We start from the raw sequence: 19,617 nt of genomic DNA on the forward strand, positions 1-19,617 counted from the left end.
TTTTGGTGAACTGAGAACCCAGTCCTTATCAATGACAGCAAGTCCTCCTTGGTCTCAAACAAGAGTTGACATACAGGAAATACAAGCCCAACATCACTATATCTTATTGTTTAAGAATGTTGAGAAAATGTAATTAAAAACTTAACAACTAAGAAAAGCCCAGGCCCTGATGGCTTCACTGCTGAATTCTACAAGACATTTAGAGAGGAACTGCTGCCACTACTCTTTAAACTCTTCAATGAAATTGAAAGGGAAGCAATACTCCCAAATTCATTCCTGGAAGCAAGCATCACCTTGATCCCCAAAGCAGAGAAAGACCCAACTGAAAAAGAGAACTATAGGCCAATCTCACTAATGAACATAGATGCAAAAATCCTTAATAAGATACTGGCAAATAGAATGCAGAAGATCATCAAGAAGATCATACACCCTGATCAAGTGGGATTCATCCCAAGGATCCAGGGATGGTTCAATATATGCAAATCAATCAATGTAATACACTATGTCAATAGAGCCAGGGACAAAAACCATATGATTATCTCCATAGATGCAGAAAAAGCACTTGACAAAATCCAACATGCATTTATGATAAAAACCCTACAAAAAATTGGAATAGATGGTCTCTACCTCAAACTGATAAAAGCCATCTATGAAAAACCAACAGCCAATATCATACTAAATGGTCAAAATCTGAAATCCTTCACACTCAAATCAGGAACAAGACAAGCATGTCCACTATCACCACTCTTGTTCAATATAGTTTTGGAAACATTAGCCATAGCAATTAGACAAGAGAAAGAAATAAAAGGAATAAAGATAGGAAATGAAGAAGTCAAATTGTCATTATTTGGGGATGACATGATACTCTATATAGAAGACCCCAAGAACTCCACCAAAAGTCTTCTAGACTTAATAACCAAATTCAGTCAAGTAGCTGGTTACAAGGTCAACACACAAAAATCAATAGCTTTCCTCTACACCAATGACAGACTCACTGAGAGAGAAATAGGGCAAATAATTCCTTTCACAATAGCATCCAAAAAAGTGAAATACCTAGGAATCAACCTAATGAAAGAAATCAAAGACCTCTTCCCTGAAAACTATAGCACTCTGAAAAGAGAGATTGAAGATGATATCAGAAAATGGACAGACATCCCCTGCTCCTGGGTAGGAAGGATTAATATAGTGAAAATGGCCATACATCCAAAACCGCTATATAGATTCGATGCAATTCCAATTGAGATCCCAGCAGTATACTTCACAGATCTTGAGAAAACAATCCAAAAATTCATTTGGAACAAGAAGAGACCCAGAATAGCAAAAGCATTTCTAGGTAACAGAGACATGGCAGGGGGTATCACAATCCCCAACCTGCAACTGTACTACAAAACTACTGTGATAAAACAGCATGGTACTGGCAAAGAAACAGACCTGAGGACCAGTGGAACAGATTAGAAGATGCAGAAACAACACCAGACACACTCAGCCTTCTCATCTTCGATAAAGGAGCCAAACACCCTCACTGGAGGAAAGATAGCCTCTTTAATAAATGGTGCTGGAAAAATTGGGTTTCAACCTGCCAAAGATTAAAACTAGACCTATATCTCTTGCCATGCACTAAACTAAAATCAAAATGGATTAAAGATCTAAATATTAAAATAGAAACTCTGAACCAGTTGGAACAGAGGTTAGGAAGAACTCTTGAAGACATTGGTGTAGGAAAAGACTTTATGAACAAAACCTTAGTTGCCCATGAACTAGCACAAACAATCAACAAGTGGGATCTCTTCTTATTAAAAGGCTTCTGCACAGCAAGAGAAACCACCACCAGCGTGAAGAGACAACCCACAATGTGGGAAAAAATTTTCACCTGCTTTTCCTCAGACAAAAATCTACTATGTCGAATCTATAAAGAACTTAAAAAGATCAGACCTCCCAAATTTAAAGACCCAATCCAAAAATGGGCATCTGAAATGAACAGACATTTCTCAGACAAAGAAGTAGAAATAGCAAATCAATACATGAAAAAATGTTCAACATCACTGGTCATTCGAGAGATGCAAATGAAAACAACACTGAGATTCCACCTCACACCAGAAAGAATGGCTGCTATCATGAAATCAACCATTAACAAATGCTGGAAGGCTGTGGGGAAAGAGGAACCCTGCTCCACTGCTGGTGGGAGTGTAGACTGATGCAAGCACTTTGGAAATCAGTATGGAGATATCTTAAAGAACTAGGACTGGAAGTCCCATTTGACCCCACTATTCCCCTGCTGGGGATCTTCCCCAAAGAATTAAAAGAATCATACCACAGTGATACATGTGCACCCACGTTCATAGCAGCGCAGTTTGTGATAGCTAAAACTTGGAAACAGCCCAAATGCCCATCAACTGGAGACTGGATAAAGAAAATGTGGGGTTTTTTTTATAAAATGGAGTACTAGTCAGCCATAAAAAATGAGAAATTAGAGATATTTATAGCTAAATGGATGTACATCGAGGCAATGCTCTTAAGTGAAATAAATAGGACACACGTTTAAATACTGAATAGTTTCTCTGGTGTGAGAAACTGAAAGTGTAAATAAGGACTAAAATATAAATAGGTAATGTGAAATAGAAAGAAAAGGGGCAAAGGGGAAGGAAGTGGGAGGGCTAGGGGAAAGGATAGAAGGGAATGGGATTAATATGAGAAAATGGAAAAATAGGAACAAAATCTTTGTAAACAGGGAGGACTGGAGGGGTTGAAGGGAGGGCTGGGCAAGGGTGAAAAATAAGAACCAAGAGAGATTATGTAAGGGTGCAAACTTCCAATGATGAATGTCATTATATTGTATACCTAAAATGTACCCATGATTAGAATGAATAATCGATAATGCAAAATAGGAAGAAAAGGTCCAAAGGGGTAGAGGTAGTGGGAGGGGCAGGGGAAAGGAAAGAAGGGGAATGAAAAATGATGAGAAATGGAAAAAATGGAAATCAAGTCTTTGTAAATAGGGAAGGGTGGAGGGGGTGAAGGGAGGGCTAGGAATGGGGAAAAAATAAGAACCAAGATGCATTATGTAAAGGTACAATTCCCAATGAGAAATGTAATTGTGTTGTATACCTACAAGGTACCAATAAAAGAATTTTAAAAAAAAAGAATGTTCAGAAATCCAAATTACACTTTCTTCCCTGTTTCCCAATTTGGGAAACATGTCATCCATCATATTACCTTACTGCCAACACCCTGACAAAACTCGGGGCTAAACAAGACCCACAACATTGGCCACCTCTGCCCCTACCCACCGGCAGCCTCCCTTCCTGTGATCACTGGTCACTCTGCATCCTCAGTATAGGTCTGCCTGTCCTTTGAGCCACCTGCCTCTGTCACAGTCAGTTTGGACTGCTGTAGCAAATCATAGCAGACGTGGTAACTCAAAACAATTACCAATTCCTCACAGTTCTGGAGGGCAGGAAGTCCGAGATCAATGTGCCAGCACGTCCAGGGTCTAACGAGGACCTGTTTCCTGGTCTCACTCTTTCCTCCCACAGAAGAGAACAGGTGGGGGGAAATAGTTCTTCTCTTCTAAGAACATTAGTTCCATTATTGGGGCTACACCTCCCCATGTCTCTTCCCAGAGGCACCACTGACCAATACCATTATATTTGGCTGTGGCTCCAAATATGAATTTTGGGGGGACATGAACACGTAAGACATCACCTGACTCTACTAGTAATGCCCTTATGCAGCCCCACTGATGCATGTAGGCTGATCCTTTACGGAACAGCACCCATCCATCTCCTCTCCAGTCCTCCAGTCCTGAAAGACACACAGGGAAGACTCTACCTTCCAACAATTCCTCAGACAGCTCTAGTCCCCAGCAGTGCATTTTATCACCCGTCTGACTTTTAGATTAGATCATCTATTGTCTTATGACATGAGACTCACTTCCTGTGTACACATATTGTTCCCCCAACTAGTTGTAAGATCCTCAGGGTTTAATGTCCAGAACAAGAGCATTTCCAAACTTTGGTATTAGAAAGATGGGATTTTAATCTGCCCTACTATTAATGTAATTTCGAGATAGGGGCCAGATTTCTCTCAACTGCAATTTCTTATCCATAAAATGTGAATAATGCTCCACATAGAGACATTGCAAGTTTGAATGAAATGAATAGAAACTTGTTTGGAATGAAATGAACAGAAAAGTGTCTGGCACTTAGTAAAGTTTCAAGCAGCAATAATTGTTTTTATTCCTGTAGAGACTCGGTATAGCTTTTTACCCAGTACAGCATTCACAATAAATAGTTGTTGATTTGTGTATTGTGGCTGTCAGGAAAGCATTTTATTCCTGGATTTAATGCTTGGAAACTCTGGTGGAGACTTAAAGAGCACACATTTTTCAGATGATTCAATAGGAATCTTGCCCATGAATAGAACGTTAAGATAAACAAAACTTTCAGGATTTCCTTCCTTCTCATAACTAGAGTTTCTCTGAAGCAAGGCTCTCACGTGGGGGTAGGAGACAAGGTCACTGTCCAGGGGACATTTGCAATGTCTGGAAAGATTTTTGGATGCCACAACAGCAGGATGTTATTTTCACCTAGTAGGCAGAGGCCAAGGGTGTCACTAAATATCCTACAATGGAAAGGACAGTGCTCCATTCTCTAAAAAAGAATTATTTAGCCCCAAATGTCTTTTAGTGCCAAAGATGAAAAATCTTATTCTAAGGGCCCTCAACGCCTAAGGCAAACGCCATTCCTAAAATCTCTCCCCTCTTAGAACTCTCTGCTAAGCTAGAGTCTTTAGACAAAGGAGAGAGCAAGTAGTTGAAGGAGGAGGAGTAGGGTGAGAGAGAGAACTGTGGCGAGTAGAGAAATCAGAGCCAGCTCCGGAGGAGTCCATTGCAGCTCCTGGACTTCTTCACCTCGAGGCACCATTTGCACTTCCATCTCACGGAGGCATCGCTGTCCATGTGTGCCCAAACACAGTTATTCTCTTCTGTCCGCACACAATTAAATATGGAAACTATTGTGAATGACCTCTTGAAGAACAGGAAGCAAAACATGTTTTAAATTCAAGCAGATGGCTGTGTGACTGTAAGGCTGACTTAAAGAAAGGAGTGCAAACTTTGTAAGTTCATTTCCACGATTCACCAAAGAGGCAACTGCTTTTAGAAGAAGGGCAAATGTCTATCTTGCATTCACACGTTGAGGCTGTGAAGAAATGTGGTTATGGCATTGGCTTCCTCTCTTGGAAATGTCCCACATCGGTCGCTTGGTTATTTTTTTCTCTAGAGTTAAATGTAATCTTGTTAGATGTGAATTTTTTTCATTTTTCTTTTACTTTCTTTTTTAATTTCCTCCCCTCCCACATTTCCTCCATCTCACTCTCTTTTTTTCTTTGTTACTTCATTCCATACCTTATTCCTTCTTTTTTCCTCCCAATTATAAGAATGTGGAGAAAAGCTCTGTTCCAGTTTCTTTCCAGCCCTCAGGTTCTACTTGGGCTCCAGAAAAAAAGAAAAAATAATAAATAAATAAATACAATCTTTCTTTTAGAACATCATGCTGCCACCCTGTGGTAAATTGAGAAATTTAACGAGTCAAAGAAATTAGAATTGGTGAAATTAGAATTAATGAAAAAAATCAGAATTAGTGAAATACCAAAAAATGCAAAGCCCAGTCTAATATGTAGGCCCCAGTTAACCATGGATTGATATCAGCTTGTTTCACAGTTGAAGTCCCAGCAATCAAACGTACCTTTCTCCTGTCCCAGAGATGGTGATCTCTTTCAGACAGAAGGCACACTTTATTCTTAACCTGAGTGTAGAAAAGCCAGAGCATAGAACATTGGCCTATGGCATATGCATCCTTCAAAGCAACTTCTCAGGTTTTGCATGTTCAGAATTACTCGTTTTCAAATCACCCCTGTATTTTCAAGGCCTAGTGTATTAACAGAGGAGTTGCCCAGTTACACAGGAGGCTGATGTTAACCTACATGAGTAATCAAAAGTGAAATACTTTTTGAAAGATACAAAAAGTCAGAGTGGTATTTTTTAATTTTTTAAAAATGTTTGTGCTTCTGGGGCTCAAAGGCTTGCTAGCTTTGTGCATGCCATGCAAGTGCTCTGCCACTGCGCCACAGCCCCAGCTCCTAGAGTGTTGTTTCTAAAAGTAAAAATAGTATTTGTTCAACGAAACAATGCAAATGTGAATTCCTTTCTTGTAGCAGGGAAGTTTTCTCATAAAACGTGAAGTTGAGAGCTCTCTAAGGTCTGTATCTTTCTGATGATGCTGGGAACTCAAACTAAGCAGGTCTGAATCACTATTCATTCATCCTTTTCCTTCCACCAGACCCCCACATTCACCATGCACACACATACATGCCCACATGCATGCACATGCACACACACCATGTCAGAAAATGGCGCCACACTGCCCAGTCCGCTAAACAAGTCCACCATCCTGTGCACTTCCTCCCACCTCGCTGCTGCAGCCTTGGTCCAACCTCCCTCCTCCATCTAGTTTAAAAAAGGAGCCTCCTTTCATCCTTCCCCTGTAAATGCACACACACACACACACACACACGCACGCACGTGCACAAACATGGTCTCTACCCTGTAGCCAGAATCTCTCTTTAAAATAGAGATCTGATCAAATTAGTATCTTAAAGTCCTTCACTGGCCTCCCTTGTCCTTAGATTAAGGTTCAGAATCCCAGATCTGAGTTCCTGTCTGCTCCCGATTGCCCCATCTGTAACTGCCTGCTTCAGCTTCCTGAAAGCACTATGTCCCTCCCTAGGTCAGGTTCCTATCTATCTACAATCCTCTCTCTGATCATTACTTCTTTCATCTCTACTTTCCCTGTTGCAAGAGGCACGGGCTATGGACATTTTGCTTGCTAATTATTTAATACACGGGAACATTTATTTAGCCCACTGCTCAATGTGGTTCAGAGCCATAGTGAGTGAAGATGGAATGAGAACAAGAAAGGCCATGAGCCCTGACCAATAGACCCCGGTTTGTCTGGCACACTTGTCCTGGTTTGTTAATGGCAGCCCCCAAATGAGAATCCAGTGATTCTAACAACCAAATCCAAGCACACTTTGGGGCATGAGAAGAGGTAGAAACCGGGGCGCAGCCTGTGTGGAAACTCAGAATTCACAGGGCCAGGAGGGCTCATAGAACTTCTACTGAAGCAAAGCACCCTCTCTCTCCCCCTTGCATTGTGTCTTTCCTCTACATTCTCTGGTTCTTTGCCTGGGAACCCTAAGCGGCTCAGTTCTCTGATTTTGTGGTTTTAGGATGGACACTGTGGTGATTTCAGTCAGCACTGCAGACAGGAAAGGGAAAGAAAACTGATGTTCACGTTTCCAGAGTTTCCAGCCTCTGCTCCAGGCAGAGGAGAGGACATTGTGATCCCGAGATATGAACAAACGTGACCCAGGCTGTGTGAACAGCAAGCTGTGGTCCAGATCCCCAGGGACGGAGACCCTGGGGGAGCTGGGAGGCCGTCCTGTCTGTCCCCTTGTCACTGTTGAGTTCAACCAGGGGACTTGCTGAAGTCGGACATTTCCATCCCCTTCAGAACTGCAGCCAGACCCTAAATCAGACCCAAGCTGTATAAAGTTGATGGGATTCCCCAGCCCTGCAGTAGCCCAGGTTCGCTACCTGTGCCAGAGTCATTATTTGTCTTATATATAAGTGATAAGCAACCGATCCTTTAAAATCAAAGGACCTGAAGACTTGTCTTTAGGGTTACTAGAAAGGCAGCGAGCTTGGGAGGGGAAGAGCCAGGGCTGGGTAACCACCAGGCCGAGCGCCTGGCACAAAGGTGCGTCAGAGCCGTCACTTCCTGCATGCATCTTGCCGATCACAGTTTTCACATCACCGTAGGCTGACAACTCCTTCACTGGACTCTCCACCTGAACACCTGACTCCTGGATCTGACAGGCACCATGTGACAGCAGATGCTCCCCCTTCAGCCTCGGAGAGGTCTACCCAGGTGAAGCCCAGGTCTTCCATTTAGTAGGCAGAGGTACGCGAGAGGAGTCATCACAGCTGGTTTCCCTCCACCCCTTAGAACTTCTTTCGAGCCCCTGGCTGGCCCCAGGAACTCGGGTTCCAGAAGGGTCCCCTGCATTTCAGGAACGGAGAAGGGCCTCTCAGTGCTGAGCTGTTTGTGCACACAATGTGACTTGGGCGCTGGCTGTCCCCGAGCTTCCCAGGCCCCCCCCCCTCTTCGTGGGCGTGGTCACCGCTCACGGCAGGGGGAGCTAAGGGCACCCCGTGTGACTACACGGGACAGGACTCACCAAGGTGTCCCTTTCCCCTGCCCTTTGCTCCGAGCCTTTCCCATGGCTCATTTTGCTGTGTGCCTTTTTCCTGTGACAAATCATGGACAACTGTGTGGAGTCTTGTGAGTCATCCTGGTAAATGATGAACTGGGGTGGCCGCAGGGTTGACAAGGACATGTATTTCCGGGCAGGTCACTTCATCTGTCCGTGCCTTGGTTTACTACCCTGTAGAGTAAGAATAATAATGTCCCCCAGTTCATAGGGCTGTTGTGACCTTTACAATCACTGATACGAGTGAAGAACTTCGCAGGGCCTGGCTCCTGGTAAATACCCAATTAATATCACGTTATTATGAATAGACATTCAGGAGTGTCCAGTGAGATAACCCTGGCCCTGAGGGACATTCTGAACACCCCCGACATTTTGGTCTTATTATGGAAGTTACACTTTTGTCATCTATCAGACATTGAAGTTACTTCAAGTCAACATGTAGATACATTCACCTGTGTAGGTGTGGTGGTGCACGCCTGTAATCCCAGCACTCAGGAGGCTGAGGCAGGAGGATTCCCATTAGTTCAAGGCCAGTTTGAACTACATAGTGAGACCCTGTCTCCAAAAGGTAAAAAAAAAAAAATCACCTGAGATCATTTACTTAGGGAAGCTATATAGTAATTTACTTATAGAAAAAGTGACTAGAAGTTTATTCATCAGTTTTTTGTCCTGAACATAAATACATGACAAATTCAGCCTGTTCGAATATAACAGGACAGCATAGCTCATCAGCCATGACCGCAGCATTCTTATGCTGTCAGGGACTGTACTGCTGCCGGCATGGGGCCAGTCCTCCAGAGGTTCCCCGCGAAAACCACAGCCCACACCCTCACCGTGTTTGTGAGGCCCGGTTTGCAAAGCTCTGTAAAGGCGAAATGTTGCTGAGAAAGTGCATTTCATCCTGTTTCTGTGTCAGTGTGTTCGGTGGTTTGGCGGAATTGAATTTAAGGCCTCACGCCCTTAGGCAAGAACTCCACCCATGAGCGGGGCCTGAGTCCTCATTCAGCACTTTATTTTTTTATTTTTTTAGACAGAATAATCACAAAGTACATGACCTTATTTGTTACTGACTGTGCCGGATACAGCTGTGAATAGCTGACAGTTTTGATCCTTAAACAATCCTATGAGGTAGATTTTATTATTATCCTTATTTTACAGTTGAGAAAACAGAATTTTAGGGAGGTTAGGTAATTTCTTTAAAGTTATAAACTAATAAATGGCAAAGCTGGGCTTTAGTTATCATCCAAGTAGTCTGTCTGGGTCCATTTCTTAACCAGTACTTCTGTGGTTTCTTGTTAGAAATTGTATGAATATTGTGGATTGGGGCTGGAATTCAGTAGGCGCCCTTACATTCTGGAAGGTTTCAGACTTGTTCTTTCTTTATTTTCTCCTTGCATTTTGGTTTGATTTCTTTTTTTTTTTCAAGGTAGAAGCAAAATCTTTATATGTAGATGAAATGATCATCTACAGAGAAAATACTAAGAAATCTCTAGGAGCCCCTAAAACTTGTATTTGAATTTAGCAAGATTAGAAAACACAAGCTATATATAAAAGCTCAGGACTATGTATAACTGCTATAAATGAAGAATTGGATATTGAAATTTAAAAGTTATGTAGGAGTACAAAGGACCTAGAAAAGTTAAAAACAAACAAACATAAAACAGTGTTGGAAGACGTTTAGTACCTAATTTTAAGACTTCCTCTAAAGCTACAGTAATCAAGGCAGTGTTGGTGTAAGGAAAGATATATAGGTCATTTGAATAAAACAGAGAATCCAGAAATAGAACCACACATATATGGTCCACTGAATTTTGAAAGATTATTTAACATTAGCATTTTATAGAATATAAACTCAATTCAAGAGCCAAGGAAAAGATAGTGTTTTCAGCAAATGACACTAGAACAACTGGTATCTGTACATAAAAAATTAACCTCAATCCTTTTTTTCCATACATAAAAATAACTTGAAGGGATCTATGAACCTAAATATGAAAGCCTAAAAGTATAAAACTTTAAGAAGAAATTATAAGGGAAAATGTTTATGAATTTAGGGTAGGCAAGAACTACCTAGGATACAAAAAACATGATGTATAAAAGAAAAAAACTGATAAATGAGATTCCATCAAAATTTAGAACTTTAAATGACATCATTAAAATGAAAAGTAGTCCTTAAACAGGCCATATTTACAATGCATATAACCTATGACCAGAATATATAAAGAACTCTTACAGCTCATTAATAGACAACCCAATTAAAAAGTAGACATAAGAAGATAATAAACAGCCAGTCCAGCACAAGGAAAGGTGTGCAACTCTAGAATCAGAAAAATACTAATCAGTACAATAACAAGATTGAATTACACACTCATTAGGGAGATGAAGTTAAAAGTTTTAAAAGTCTTGTCATGACTTTTTCTTTTTGTTGGATTCTCCCCCTTTGCATTTAATTTGTCATGCCCAATGGATTCATTCTTCTGGGCTTCCTGGGGTTGTGATCCTCATTGTCTTTTCCTAGGAAATTGTCAAAAATTTTTGGAGTGTTGGTTTGGTATTCATGAAGTTCCTGAGGTGCTCTTTATCATGAAAGTATCTTATTTCTCCATCAGTTTTGAAAGATAGTTTTGCAGGATACATTAATCTGGGTTGGAGGCTGTTTTCCTTTAGGGCTTGAAATACATCACTCCAAGATCTTCTTGCCTTGAGGGTTTGCATTGAGAAGTCTGCTGTGATTCTGATGGGCTTTCCTTTGTATGTGATTTGTTTCTTTTCTCTCTCTGCTTGTAGAATTTTGTTCTTCTGTTGGGTTTCTGGAATCCTAACTATTATATGCCTATGTGTAGGTTTGTTTTTGATCAAGGTGTCCTATATGCCTCACTTATCTGTATGTCAAGTTCTTTTCCCCTGCTTGGGAAGTTTTCTGCCATCACTTCTGTGAACAGTTTTTTTAATGTCATCTGCACTCTCTCCTGTTTCTTCATTGACTCCAATCAGTCTTATGTTTTTCTTCTTTGCCTTGTCTGGCAGCTGCTGGATTGATTTCTCATGTTCCCTTACAATTTTAAAACCTTTTTTTCTTTTCCTGGTCAGTAATTGCAATTTTATCTTCTATATCTGAAAGTCTGTCCTCACATTGGTTCATTCTGCTGCACAGACTTTCGATGGAGTTTTTAATCTCCTGGAAATCTGTTTGCATCTGTTTTATGGATTCCATTTGTTTCCTATGTTGGGATTCCATCATGTTCCTCAGATCCTCTATTTTTTTAATCTGTGTCCTCTCTAGATTTGTTAATCCTTTCACTATGAGCACAATCTTTGCTGTGATCTGAGTAATTATTTCTGATTTCATTTTTCCCAGATCCTCTTTTGTTGCCAGTTCAGAGAGTCCAGGTGGTTGAGTATCAGATTGTTCCATCTCGTTTCCCTTTGGGGTTGCTGTAGGTGATCCAGAAGTCTGTTTTTGAGGCTTGTTTATGTATCTTCTCATTTCCACGGCTGGGGTCGGGGGAGGGGGTGCTTCTGGTGCCTGCGCGGCTCACCTTCTCTGCCCTAGGAGCATGGAATAGCAGGCGGGGGAGCTTCCTTCTCGGTGCTGGGACGGGCTCAGCTTCTCTCTCATTCAGCACTTTAGACAGCAACAGTCACTGAGTGTGCAATTGGCCATGGGATCCACCTGGCAAGGGGGCGGGGGAGAGGGAGGGGAGGGGGAGGGGAGGGGGAGGGAGGGGGAGAGACAGAGACAGACAGACAGACATGCAACCTGAGAGCTGCTGTGACCCCACCCTCCCATTGTCCCTCTGTAGAAGCCCTATGAATATCTCTTGTCCCTCCTCTAGGATGAGGAGTACCAACTGATGAAGTCTCTTCTTGGGACTCCATGTTTCCCTGCTCTTGGCAGCTGGATGCACAGAACCAGGCCCGGACATAGTCACTTATGAGGACTAGCAACGAGGGCTTGGAGCCACCCACAGTCAGAGTGGAAGGCCTGTGCTTCTGCTTGTGACCAGCAGGGGAAGCCTGGGGCAGAGAGGCGAGGTGTCCACACTGCGACCCCCAACCATCCACCCTCCAGTACCGAATAAAGGACAAGGCCTTGGCTGCCTGGACACCCTGCATGACATCTCCACCCACACCCTCTCTGGCTCATTCTGCCGTTTCCCCTCAGCCCCGAAGCATAGTTCCCTGTCCCGCCTGCTCCTTGTCCAGCTGTCCATTCCATTGCACCCTCCTCAGCACACACCTCTGACTCTGCATTCTTAAGGTTTGGGCTCAAAAGTCACCCCCTGATTCACTTCACCCCCCGCATTTTTCTTCACACACTCATCACCATCTGATATCCGGGTATTCACTTGTCTGCTGTCTCTCTTCCTGCCCAGTGTCAGCCTCAGGAGGGGAGGCACTTTGCTTGCTTTGTTCATTTGATTTTCAACAAAGGCAATGAGAAATTCAGTGGGGAAAGAAATTTATCTACCTCATGCTGTATACAATGATTGATTTGATTATAAACCTAAAGACCATAGACCTAAACAGGGATGCTACAGCTAGTCATCATCCTGGAGAAAATATAAGGAAACATAATTGCAGTCTTGATACAGGAAAAGATTTCTCAGGATGCCATAAAAAATAAATTGGTCTTTATAAAAATTAAAAACCCTTTATCAAAAATGAATAGACTAGCCACAGACTGGGATAAAATAACCTATATACATAGAGTATGAGTCAAAAGACCATTGAATATAGATGATATTTTTATGTATCTGACATAGATCTTGTATCCAAACTACATATAGGACTTCAACTCGGTAATAAAAAGACAACCTATTTTTTAAGGGCCCAAATCTCAAGTATTTATATGTATTCAAAAAGCACTTGGAACAGTACTCCACATCATGAGTCAACAGCAACATGCTAAATAAAACCATGGTGAGATACACTTGCACATGCATCAGACTCAAACACTGACAACATTAAATGGTGCTGAGATTGTGGAGCAACTGGAACTCTCATATGTGGTGCATCAAAAACTGCCAGTTTTATGAAGTTAAAGATATGCTTATCCTATGATCTAGCAATTCTACTTTATATATATGACATGTATTATTAAGAAAAATACGTGCTTTCTTTCTTTTTTAAAGATAATAACCCAAATTGATTATTAGATTTCATTAGAAACATCAAAGGGGAATGAAATGTTGTAAATAAAAAAGTAGGCAAAAAATAGTGATATAAAGCAAATAAATAGACATGCAAGTGTGTCTCCTGGAAGAAGAATCCATGGTTGAAAAGACACCTGCCTGAGTGATGCTGGTGGGCACTGCTCAGTGGTCAACCCTGGGAGCCGAATGAATGGCCGTCAGCAGAGGATGCGGGACAGCTGTGCTCCACCCCCATGACGGTGCCACCACTGAGGAGGAGCAGCACGCAGGGATCCCAGCCTGGTGTTACTGCTTGAAGAAGACCTGCCGGAAACATTTATACTGAATGGTTCCAGCTCCACCCTCTCTAGTCCACCAGGGACAAAAAGCACGTGGTCAGCTTGGGATGAGAGGACAGGAGGGGATAGCAGCACCACAAGAGACGTTCCCAAGTGATGCGTGAAAGTGTTCTGCACCTCCGCTGGGTGGGAGGTTTCACAAAGACTGCTGTCCCCTCACACTGTCTCTGCACTGCATACTGCACTTGCGTTGAGTTCAGTATCTGTGCTTAAGTAGCTGTCCATGTGCACTTGAAAGTTATGACCTGCTTGGCCGGGGATTTAGCTCAGTGGTTCCGGCGCCTGCCTCACAAGTGCAAGGTCCCGAGTTCAATCCCCGGTACCAAAAAAAAAAAAAAAAGAAAGTTATGACCTGCTGTGAATCCTCCACTCCTGGCCACCCAGGGGTTATCAGCTGAAACTTTTATATCCTTTAAAGGAAATTATATTGGACGTTTTAGGATCATCTCCATAGTCCCTATTGGAATCAAAAGGCAATTGAAGTCAACCCAGGAAAGAAAATCATCCTCAAATCCATCAGATCTCTAAGTGCTGACATGAGCACTATGTCTTGAGAGAGAATGGACCCTTTGGATGGGGAAGCACACTTCCCCCGTGCCTGCTGGATCTTAAGCATCTACACATTTGCCGAATTAAAACTTCTGATTCATCAAACTCTAACATCACAGGCAGCTTTTCTGGTTTCTCATTGCTGTTTCTAAGCAGCACACAGATAGATGTGCTCCACTATGAAAGGAAGGGGCCACGGGCTCTTCTCATCAGAGGGGGCGGTTTGGCTTATGACTCTAGCATTGCGACCTCATTTCCTTGGCGACAGGTCCAAACAGAACTCGGAACCCTGGAGTCACTGGGCACCACAGTCCAGCGACGGCTGCCTAACAGTCACTTGGCTGGAGAGAGTCAGCAGCGATCACGCTGTGCTGCTTTCCCAGGCCTCGAGGCCGCAGCAATAGGACCCTGCGCAGGGAAAGCACTTGGGCACAAGTGAGAGGATGGATGGCTAAGTCCCCGTGCTTCAGGCCACTCACCAAGAGCTACCTGGCCTTCAGGGGCAGCACAGGGCGGATCTCACCAGACCCAGAGACCTGGGGACTTGAGATGAGCGGGAGCCCAGGGCAGATCTCCTGGACACTGGACCCCAGACACTTGGGGCCACCGAGTCCAGGACAGGTCCAGTTAGGCCCGGCCACCACTGTGAGTCCCCTGTATAACTCCCTCCCTTCTTCCTCACTTTGAGGAGGGTGGGGGACGAGGTCATGAGGGAGGCTCCTCCTGGGCAGGGGCAGGTGTGGGAGGCTGTGAGCCCAGGGGCCTGGCCTGTGCCGCCACAACAGGGCTGAGAGGAGGAGAAGGGCAGTGCCCAGTGATGATCCGCAGCCCACAGGGCCTTCTCCTGTCCTCTGGGATAGAAGCCTGAGACAGAGCTGTTTGTGTTTCAGGAGCACAAGGTTACCCGAGGCAAGAACAGCACAAACTGTGGTCAGGCAGAGCCTTGTGCTTGCTGCTGGCTGCTGGGCACTGTCCCCACAGAGCTGCACACAGAACACTGTGCCACTTCCGTCCTGTCACGGCTTTATTCTGCCGTGTCACCTCAGGGCAACTAACTCCTGGCCAGGGCCCATGTGGTACCCACAGGGGCTACGTGACCTGCAAAGGTGGCAGTGAGCTCAGCAGGGCAGCCTCTCAAGACCAGGAAGTGGGCCTGACTTTTTCTGAGCCGTTAACAGACACCAGGGACCGGCTGGCCTCGCAGGAGGCCTGGAGCCAGGCTGAGCCTCAGTTTCTCTCTCCACCACGGGACCTGAGGGTGGGTGGGCTCTTCATGCCCCAGGCCATGACCTCTCCTTGTTAATGAGTCATGAATTGGTAGCATCTCTGTGTGTCCCTTCTGAAATTACCTTCTAACATGCGTCGCTTTTCTCCCAGGCCCACTTGTGCCCCTTCTGGTACGAGCCATGATGGCGACTTGCAGAGTGGTCTGGGCTTTGGCCTCCAGCCCTCCTGATGGCCTGGGTGGGCCCCAGTTCCATGTCTCCCCTCTGTTCTGTCCCAGATTGGGGCCCAACAGGAGGAGAGCCGGGCAGAGGACTTCATGGTGAGGACGGCACTGGCAGGCATGCAGCGCCCCCTGAGGGAGCCCCCGGAATGGGACTTCCTGGACAGCCGCCCCATCCACATGGACTCCCTCCTGGACCCCTCTGGGGCCTGCATTCCCGCCCTGCAGGAGGGGATGGTGCGAAGGTGAGCTCTGTGGTCGGCACCCAGCGGCACTTGGCCACTGTGGCCCCAAGTCTCGGGAAGGTATGAGCCCTGCCTCAGCCTGCTCGCAACTCTGAGCAGCAGGACCCTGAGAAAATCGGGCTCTCGGCATCACTGTGGGGCAGAACTGGGGTCTCCAGGGCAGTGCTGACCTGGGCCTGCTGGATTCCCTTCCATCCCTGGCCGGCTGTGCTTTGCCCCACTGAGCCCTGCACAGGGGAAGGCTGTCCGTTCCCTGTAAAGGAGACCGCAGAGTGACTCGGCAGGCCTCTGGTCTTCCCAGAGCAGGAGTCTGTGGGGATGCGAAGAGCCCAGGCCCACTGACATCAGGGAAGAGCAGGTGGGGTCCCCATTCCATGGACGTATGTGAAGACACACTGTGTGCAGACCTTTCCCAGGGCTTGGCTGTGATCACCAGTAGCCAGAGCAGATGCAACCCCTGCCCTCTGGGGCTTCAGTGCTGTTTGGGGTCCTCTGTCACCCTAGACAGCTGAGCAAGCATTCCTCACACTGCAGTAGATGGCACTTTCCTGGGCTCCCTAGATGTGGATCCACAGCAGTGCAAGAGGAGCCCAGGAGAGGCATAGACACCGGGCAGCACAGTGCTACAGAGCTAAAGCCTGAGGAGAGGTGGGCGGGACAGATGCCCACTGTCCCCCACATCTCAGATCATTACAGAGCAGTGGCCCTGTGCCCTTGAGTGTAACACGCAGCAGACACCAGACTCTGTCCTCATGCAGCTGACAGCGGGGACGGGTGGGCAGACAGTGTGTTGGGCTGCCCTGAACAAGGCAGAGGCGGTCGCACCACAGAGCACGGAGCCTCCTGTTAGGTCTCGGGCTGCCTGGGCCAGCACTGCCCCACTGGGCATGGAGAGGGTAGGGCTGGAGCACGCGCAGCCGGGGCAGGAGGCCTACTTGTCCATCTCCGCATGTTCCCTGGGCAGGCAGCATGTGAGGAAAGGCCAGGCCTCTCATTCTGCCTACTACCTGCCTTTCCAGGTCCTCCTTCTTTGTCCTCTACTTCTTGGTGGAGTTGCACTCCCAGGAGAATCCACCAGCTGAACTCCTGGCCCAGCTGGAGCAAGCTGAGCCCACTGAGGCACAGCCCACGGGTGAGGAGGACGGGGTGTGGGCCTGTGGGCATGAGGGGAGGGATGGGCCTTTAGACACAGAGACAACTTCCGGGTTCTGGGGTGACCTGGGATCACTGAGACCTCAGCCCTCACGGTCTGGGAGGACTTCCTGGGGAGGCTTTGTGCACAGAGCTGTCTGATGGGCAGTGGGGAGGTTTTGCCCTGGGAGGGAACATGAACAATTGGTGACTTTTTCTTCTCTTGGAACTGCAGGACCAGCTCCAACCCCAGCTGAAGTCCCACGTGCGGAGCCCGAGCCAGCTCCACCTGCAGCTTCCTGCCCAGCGCTGGGACCACAGCCAGAGTCCATGGCAGCCCCTTCACCTGCTGCAGTGCTGGGGGAGCCGGTGGTTGCACGGTGGTCGGTGTCACCTCCTGAGCTCTGCCTGGGGCCAGCTCCTGGCCCCCTCCCACTGTTCCCCTTACTTACGCTGGCTCTTGTTTTGGTATTTACACTTGCCCTTATTTCTTGGATTTATATAAATAATAGAACTAGCTTTTAATAAAACTTAAACTTTTAGTGTTTAAAAGGGTCAGCGTGGTGGCCTGAAGTGTCTTCTCCCATGTGTGCCCATCCCCAGAGCACTGTGCTTGGTGGCTCCTGCCCACGCCCCTGGCCACTGCTCCTCTCATGTCCCCATGGGCACCTGGCCTGTAGGATTCACACCAGTGCAGTCGGACTTGCCTTTGGCCACACAGTCATGAGAGGGGCTGATGAATCTTGTGCTATGCAGAGGGGAAACCCTAGAAAGATCCTGGCCATTTTTCATTGGCTTCTTCAGTAGGTAATCCAGGTTGTGTTGCCAGACAGGATGTATTTATCACAGTAAGATAACATGTGCAGTCTGAATGAAGGACAGGCGAAGGGCACCGTCGTAGGAAACCCACTGGGCCGTGGCCTCCCCTAGGCGCCCCCTCCTTGTCTGCATCTCGGGGTTCAGGCTGTGTCTTCCCTGCTGGGAGGGGGTGCGCCAGGCCTCAGCTCTCCTACCATCTCATTATGTGCATGGGGACCTGGCCTGTCAAGCTCGACCCCACACATTCAGGGCCCCAGTGACACGGTTGGCTCAGCAGCCTCTGCCCTCCTGGTTCCAGGGTCCCCGGTGTCTGTGTCATCAATGCTGCTTTTTAGGGTGGAAGCCTGGCAGTGGAGACTCTGGACATAGTCACAGGAGCGGGGCCAGTGATGGGCTCCTTCTGCGGAGTCTGCAGGGCAGAGCACGCCGTCCTGGCCGAGCTCCAGGTGACCTCCCAGACTTCAGCTCCGCAGGTCTTGGGGCTCACCCGGGGACAGTCTGCTCTGGCTGCTGTCTGTCTCTGCTCAGAGGGCAGAGGGACAGGACAGCACAGCCCCAGCCTGCCTACTTGGAGATGGACGAACATTCTCTCCATCTCTATTAAATTTTACTTTTAAAATATGAAACCATAGAGCATCCTGGACAGCAGAGGCTGGAGTTTCCTGGGGGTGTATGGTCCAGCCCTGCCCATGGACTGAGGTCTTTACAAATCAGTAAAACTTATTTTCAGTACTGGGGATTAAATTCAGGACCTTCTCACTGAGCCACATCAGCAGCCCATTTAATATGTGATTGTGATTGTCAGAGTCTTCTCATTAAGTTGCCGTCACCCAGCCTGGGCCTCCCAGAGTGCTGGGTAGCAGAGCTGCACCACCTCACCTGGCTTCACTGAGCCTGAGCAGCTCTGAAAAACGAATGGATCCAGATGGCTGGGTGTCCACCATTAACGCTTGGGTCAGCTCAGCATCTCTGGCTAGGGCTATGGGCTCCACCAGAGGGGCTGCTGCTCCCTGAGAGGCCAGTGAATCGCTGCCTCGTGCCAGGTGAGTGACGTCATTCTGGGCAGGTGGCCACAGGCTGAGACCTGACCTCCCTCCCACACTGCCCTGGTGTGTGCAGTCCCTGAGTGCTTTCCTCCTCTCCGCATGCTGAGCTGGGCAGAGAGCAGGGTGAGTCTGTCCCTGGGTGACCTCACTCCTGGGGCCCCAAATCCTGCACCAGGCTGCAAGCTGCACACAGCCCCATGCCGGAGCTGCGCCTGCAAAGCTGCAGGAACCATCTTTCCAGTGTCCACACACAGCTGCAGCTCCTGACTGCACCAGACTGTCCTGGAATCCCTCCCTGACCGCACACATGCACCCCATCCTGGCCAGATGCTGCTGGGCCCTCACACTGTGCCCCACTGGCCACTGCACCAGCCACAAAGAAAGGATCATCCAGACAGAGCCGGGCCTTGAGCTGGCAATGCCAGGGGACAGGGACTGTGTGCTCCACAGAAGTGACTCTGAGAGTAATCCACAGTTTACAGATTTCCCCACAAAGCCCCAGGTGGGGCCTGCTTTGCATTCCACGCTTTAAATGTACCGACCTCACCATGAATGTAA

General features: G+C 46.6%; 2 protein-coding genes across 2 annotated transcripts in view; one reads left to right on the top strand and one right to left on the bottom strand.

Moving 5' to 3' along the window:
- Nucleotides 1–9,321: 9,321 nt before the first annotated feature.
- Nucleotides 9,322–19,617, bottom strand: part of LOC147824210 (uncharacterized) — a 53,290-nt gene continuing 42,994 nt past the window's right edge. Inside the window, exon 4 of the mRNA XM_087190025.1 lies at nucleotides 9,322–12,001. Coding sequence (XP_087046151.1) covers nucleotides 11,948–12,001 — 54 coding nt within the window. The 3' untranslated portion in view covers nucleotides 9,322–11,947. The remainder of the gene's footprint in view (nucleotides 12,002–19,617) is intronic.
- Nucleotides 14,604–17,734, top strand: LOC147824211 (uncharacterized). The gene is made up of 4 exons (XM_087190024.1): nucleotides 14,604–15,016; nucleotides 15,876–16,063; nucleotides 17,083–17,195; nucleotides 17,430–17,734. Exons 1-4 carry the CDS (start codon nucleotides 14,819–14,821, stop codon nucleotides 17,717–17,719), a joined length of 789 nt encoding a protein of 262 aa, XP_087046150.1. The 5' UTR covers nucleotides 14,604–14,818; the 3' UTR covers nucleotides 17,720–17,734.

This window comes from Heterocephalus glaber, unplaced genomic scaffold (assembly GCF_053883595.1).
Source record: "Heterocephalus glaber isolate CG9 unplaced genomic scaffold, H.glaber_assembly_v1.0 deba00001550, whole genome shotgun sequence".
Classification (NCBI taxonomy): domain Eukaryota; kingdom Metazoa; phylum Chordata; class Mammalia; order Rodentia; family Bathyergidae; genus Heterocephalus; species Heterocephalus glaber.